This window comes from Rhagoletis pomonella, unplaced genomic scaffold (genome assembly GCF_013731165.1).
Source record: "Rhagoletis pomonella isolate Grant_MI unplaced genomic scaffold, Rhpom_1.0 Rhpom_scaffold_00013, whole genome shotgun sequence".
Classification (NCBI taxonomy): domain Eukaryota; kingdom Metazoa; phylum Arthropoda; class Insecta; order Diptera; family Tephritidae; genus Rhagoletis; species Rhagoletis pomonella.
The window spans coordinates 4195371-4201831 of NW_023458567.1; the positions used below are offsets into that span (position 1 = coordinate 4195371).

At 36.3% G+C, this 6461-nt stretch overlaps 2 protein-coding genes across 7 annotated transcripts in view; both read left to right on the top strand.

Moving 5' to 3' along the window:
• Positions 1-6461, top strand: part of LOC118748531 — a 303574-nt gene that overhangs the window by 278343 nt on the left and 18770 nt on the right. The window lies entirely within an intron of this gene.
• The window catches only part of LOC118748532 (phosphatidylinositol 4-kinase alpha), a 50211-nt gene continuing 48424 nt past the window's right edge, over positions 4675-6461 (top strand). The window contains exons 1-3 of the mRNA XM_036483053.1: positions 4675-4896; positions 4973-5186; positions 5247-6260. Coding sequence (XP_036338946.1) covers positions 4813-4896; positions 4973-5186; positions 5247-6260 — 1312 coding nt within the window. The 5' untranslated portion in view covers positions 4675-4812. The remainder of the gene's footprint in view (positions 4897-4972; positions 5187-5246; positions 6261-6461) is intronic.

Below are 6461 nucleotides of genomic sequence, written 5' to 3' on the forward strand. Positions count from 1 at the left end.
TTGTTTCAATAACCGATTAATTCTGCAGTGGTCTAAATTCCATCCATCGAATATTCTTATTTAATAGCTGCATCAACTTTACTAGATTCGAGGTTCAAAAAAATTAATTTCAAAGATCCGTTATAGGGCCCCTAAACCACACAAAAGCATTGCGCAACCCGAGCCAATATTGTGGAAGGTACTACACAATAAAATTGCGCAAACCTTATTTTGGAGAAACGTTGCTCAAGTGAAGATGTGCAAGAAAAAGTATGCATAACTGAGCCATAACTCGCAAAAAGTTGCAAGAATTTATAGGAATGTACCAGAAGGCGTTCCCGTACTCGGTTCTCTGGCAAAGTAGGGGAAAAGATGGGAGAGTAAAATCGGTCCTCTCTTTGTCAGCAGCTACAAAATTTTAATCCGAAGAATTTTTGCTTGGAAAATCTGATGAAATGTCAATTGAAAGTTCAAAAACCAAAAAGAAAAGTACATCTGCATTTTCACACAGTAAAAGGTATAGTAGCGAAGAAATATCAAGTTTTGAAAGTATTTTTGTTATTTTGCTTGCGTATTTGCGTATAATTAAGCAAATCGCCAAATTATAAAAAAAAATGATATGTAAACAAAAAATGGCATCCACGATGTATTTCACAGTTTTACCAATTTTACCCGAAAAGCTTTCCCGTACTTTTTGGTTTTTCTCTCTTTCTCTGATAGCAATTTTGCTTTCTAACAGTTTTACAGGTTTTGTCCAGAAAAGTACGTGTCGTTCCTTCATGAGAAAGGTTAAGGAACGAAACTAGTTCAAGATACCGCCGTCCTGGCGGCAATGACATTTATGTACCACAAGTGAACAAAGCCGAATTGGATGTTAAAAGATAATGTCAGAAGAGCAATTTTTTTCACTTTTTCGATAGTAAACGTATTTAAATTGTAAAAATATATAATTTACAATAAGAATTAAATGGAAAATATGCAAAAATTGTGATTTTTGTGCAAGAATTAGTTAGATTCAGTGCATTTAAAATTTCTCGTCGTTTGACCAGAATTGCCAAAATCGGCAAAACCAAAGTAGCGGTACGTCGGACGGCGCCACCTTTGTTCGCTGTATCGTGGTTAGGTCGGTCTTGCTGGGGCCATTTGGTTGTCATAACTAGCTCTGATCCAGTACTGCATGAACTTACAGATTCTCACACGAACTTGCGGGAAGTTGCAGGAAAAATGCTCCCGTACTCCAAAATCCTGTAAGTGAGAGCGATTTTTGGAGAGTTGTGTAGAGAATTAAGTTGCAAGATTTCAGCAGGCGTTTTTACAGGAAAAATGCTTTTTGTCCCGTACTTTTTGGTTGTTACTCACTTATTACTCTCACTATAAAATATAATTTTGCTGTTTGACATTTTTACAGGATTTTACACGAAAAGTATTGAATCAGAGCTACTAATTTATTTTGATTATTTTTAATTACAATTAATTATTAATTGCTGAGTTATGTAAGAAAATTTAAATAATCATTATAATAAAAAGTGCAAAAAAAAGATTAATGATTACTAATCGTAATGGAAATTTAACAGCTTTGGTTTAAGGTTTCTTAATTTTGGAACACCTAAAGAATACTGACCTTTGAGCTAGAAAAAAAAGGTGGGCGTGGCCCGCACCCTTTTCCGAATTTTAATGGCATATTTATTTTGGTGCAAATTGACAGGGACGGGGATAGGGGGGCTAAACGTGGAATTTTCAACATTTTCAAAAGCTTATACTTCGAAAACTATTGCATCGATTTTATAAATATGGACACAGTTGGAAAGGCGATTGAAGGGCCTTTCATTCGATATATATATCTGTGTATATCATGTATACACATTGCGAGAAAAGGTAAAAAACGAAATTATGGCAATTTTTTTTATAAAAATGCATGTTTTTCTTTAAAAAATACGTAATTAACTATATTAACAGATATGTTTATCAGAAAGAGCACAAAAATACCGTTAATTTGATATATGACTTGTAGCAAAATATTCTTGTGGACATGATATTTCACTAAATATATATAAAAATATAGTTTTATATGAAAAAGGAAAAGAGCCGCAGGCGAAAATTGGGAATAAAAAATCGCGCGATAGAAAATCTTACTCTCTTTAGTTTTTACAAAAATTGAATTAAAATTAAAAAAATACTAAAGAAATATATACAAACCATTTTTTTAATCACCTTATGTGTTATAAGATTGAGTTGTAGAATTAAATGGATAATTAATCAAGCTACGCTATCCACAGTATTTTTGCGTAGAATTCCTTTCTGCGTAGGCGGCCTTCGGCCACACTTAGGGATTATAACCCTCACTACATAGAATTCTTCTTTCTGTGTTGCCAAATAAAAGGGGCTGAACAACTTTTGCAGAGAACACCTTTCTGCGTAGGCAGCCTTCGTCCGCGCTTAGGGATTATAACCCTCACTACGTAGAATTCTTCTTTCTGTGTTGCCAAATAAAAGGGGCTGAACACCTTTTGCTGAGAACATATAATATTAATGCAATTGTTTTATTGCACTGCTGGCAGTTGTACTTAAACCTAACTATAGAAAACTACACGCCAAATTAAAGGTATTTTTATGGTCTTTCCAATCAACATATTTGTTAATATAGTTAATTACGTATTTTTTTACGAAAAACATACATTTTTATACAAAAAAATGCCATTATTTCGTTTTTTTACTTTTTCTCAAAATATGTTTGCATTATATTCACCTTTTTTTTACCTAAACTGAAAACATTTTAAATAAAATCTCTTGAAAAAAACTTTTTTAATTTTAGTGAGAAAATTTCAAGTTGCTAAAAAATCGCGTGCAGTTTTGTCATTTTTTGTTTACTAAAAATATTTCCATTGATGCACCCTGTGCATTATATGGAACTATGGGCGTGTGTGAATCGGTAACAAAGTTCTATGGGGAAAGCTGTTGAATAATATTTTTACTATGGTGAGACTGTTTGCCAATCTGCTTTGTGAAATGAAATATTTTTTGACAGCAGTAAATTTTTGATAACCGCAGATTTATGCGGAATAAAATATTACAAATTGAAGTGAAATTAATATTTTAAGAAAATATCTACCATCGTTGATTGCAATTCATCAATTTAAGCTTTTATTTAATGAAAAATTATACACATCAACAATCTTTGCGATTGTCTAAATTTTCTATGCATTTGTCAAAAATTTCACTAGCCTCACGAGCTACTGAAATTTTATTCACCTCATAGTTGTCAAAAATTTACTCGTCGCGAACTTTGTTACCGATTCACACACGCTCCAAATATCGGATTGGGACCAAATGCACTGCCGGAAGTGCCAAGTGAGAACCCATGTCTATCACCCTTTACTTCCGGTAGATCATTCCAATTAATTCCGGTAGTGCATTCCAATTTCGAAATTTGCGAAATTTTGACATTATGTTTTGGAGGCACATTCGTTGCGAATTAACCCTTATGAGGCATGTGACAATCGTTATCATGAACCAAAAAGACAAGATCACGACAGCAGAAGAGTGGCCCGTTATAATCGCACTTATGAAAAAAGTAGGGCGATTTTGACATAAGCCGTTTGTTTACATTTGTTCGTTGTTTACAATTTGGTGGTGGCTTTTTACTGAAATTTTCTTAATTTTCGCTTGTGACAACGTGTGCACACATAAGGTAAAGAATAATTTAACACAACGACATGATTTATAGGAGAATTTGCATAATAAAAATGATTATTCATGCGTTCAACAATTACGCGTTTTTTTTTGTTCTCTTCGTTGTTTACTTCTTACAACAAAGATGGCGTCGAGATTTCAACAGCTAGAAAATAACTTTTTTCTTTCTTTCCTTAATAGCTGAAATACAATGCCGGCGAACGGCGAACTCACCACAGCGAAATTCGCGCTGTCAAAATTAGAACACCCGCAAGCATATGAAATTGAACACAGCCAAAGCGAAATGCGAAGTTCGCTTGGCGGCGTTTCATGGCGATAGATTTATTTCTATCGCTCTGCTGGGCGATGACAGCTGTGCGTGCCAAAGGTGGCCGTATTTGTTTTGTGCTTTCAAAGTTTAAAAAGAAAACAACCTAAACACGATTTTTTTTTTGTTGTTTGAAAAAATATAGTTGTGGATTCGTTAAATCTGGCTTGAAACAAATTATTTATAATAATCTTTCTTTGTTTTACATTTATATTTGTTATCATTTCCTCATTTCTAAATATGGTTTAGTTTTTTCTAAATATGGTCACCCAAATTATAAAGGCGACCAAATGGGATCAGCTGTTTTCGCTACCGCTCTAATTCTGTTTAAGTAGGCGAAATAGTTGGGCGAACGGTGAACGACAGCATCGCCCATTTCGGCGAAGTTTGCCGTTCGCCGGTATTGTATTTCAAGCATAAGGCGTGATCTTGTGTCTTTCGTTCATGAATCGTTATCAATCGCTGTTTTGACGTTTTTATCCTCATTCGCATTTACTTATTTTCATATTTTTATCATGTTTTCTTCGCGTTCGTTCCTTGGGGTTACCAAAGATAATAAAAATTTCAAAATATATAACTTAAAATTCATGCTTTGTTACCTGAGGTATTCAGATTAGATTAAATATTAGCATTAACAAAAATCGCCAATCGCCCCTTACTTTTTAGATTTTTTGTGCACATGATATTCTGAATTATACGCTATCGTAAATTCTGGTCACCGTGCCAGTGAGTAATGTAACAACATTTGGAGAGACTTTTTTTTGCCAGTGAAAAATTAAAATTGTGGAATTGTTGTGAAAATTTAATTAGAAATTGTTCGTTTTGGGCGCGTTGCGATGACGGACGTATTTTCTTATCAGCGCACCGTACAAAGCCTGGCACGCGTTTTGGCACGCATAGAGCCAACACCATGGGAAAAGGTAGCAATTGATTTTGACGGTCAACTCGAAAGAGCAAAATCGACTTTTCACCCTTGACGCATGTCTATAATTACAGGTGCAATCACTCTTCCGCTATTGCCCACAAGAAAATGCTGCAGGCGTTTTTTGCCTTGATGCACGCGCACAGGACGCAGTAATAGCGTTGGGTATTTATTTTTTGGAAAGTCGCTGCCAGCATGAGGAGCGCATCGTACCGTATCTGTTGCGGCTGGCAAAGTGCTTGCCCAAAGCTGTTTGGGTGGATGATGCAAAATGGAGCAAAATCGATCGTATGTGGTAATTATTTAATTTGCTTATTCTGTTTTAACTAAACTGTACGCCATCAACAGGCATACCATCCGCCGAAAAGTTCAGTTTCTGCTTGAATACTTTGCTGTCGGACATCGCCTCGAAATGTCCAGATTTACGAGAAGAGATCATCCTAAATCAAGTCGAGACCCTGAGTGCTTTGGCAAACATCATTAAATCCAGCAAAGACAGCAGCTCAGCGCCACCACCCATTATACTGTGCAAGGCCACTGTACCATTACTTTTTGGTTTGGCGCGTTCAATGGGCCGATATGCCAGCCAAGACCCACAATTGCTATGTCGCATATTTCCACGAGAAGAAATGCCAGTAGTCAAACAAAATGTCCGCGATGGAGGCAGCTTTAGCTCCAGCGAGCGCATTGCGTGCTTCTCGCAATTTCGACCTATCATACCGCGCTCCATGTCCGGTAGTCTGAGCCAAGACTCGAACGAGATGCGCATGCGTCAAATGCAAATGATAAACGGCTTGAATAAGCAACGACCACAATTGCATACATATTTCTCGGTACCCTACGATCCACGTACACACTTTTTCACCAAGACCGGCTCTAGTTTCAATCAATTTCCTAACATGCGCGTCTGTGAAACACCAACGAAAACTAAAAAACCACTAACGGTGCCACCTTTCCCTATACAACACTTGCAGACCATCTTCGCAGTGGCCAAAAAATTGCTAACTAAAGAGACTCTCGAGCATTTAGACGAGCAAGCAAGCGATATCTTTGCATTACATCAAATCAAGGGTTATTGTTATAAAAGCTTCTCAGAGACACTCAATCTTGTGCTGGTGACTTTGCTACGTGAGCTGCTACAGCATCAAATTGACTTGCCTACACCGTTCACCAAAGATGTTCAAGAGTTTGTGAAGCGTCTGTTCTTAAATGGCCAAACAGAGCTGGCAAACAAGCAGCAAGATCAGGAGAAGGAGAAGCGTGAGGAGAATGGCATACCAGTTGTGAATAAATACAAGGTGAACGTAATGGCTAATGCTGCCTGTGTGGATCTGTTGGTCTGGGCTATACGGGATGAAACGGGTAGGTGAAAATTAATAAATTCAGATACTACCACTTTACTTTTTTCTTAAAACCATGCTTTTACGATAAATACACTTCTTTCTTTAAAGTAGTGCGCGGAAAAGGCAACAATTTTTCAAAGAAAGAAAAAAGCAAAGTATTTTAGTACAAATGTAAAAAAAACAACATATCAATAATTTGGTGTAATTACATTCTACATAC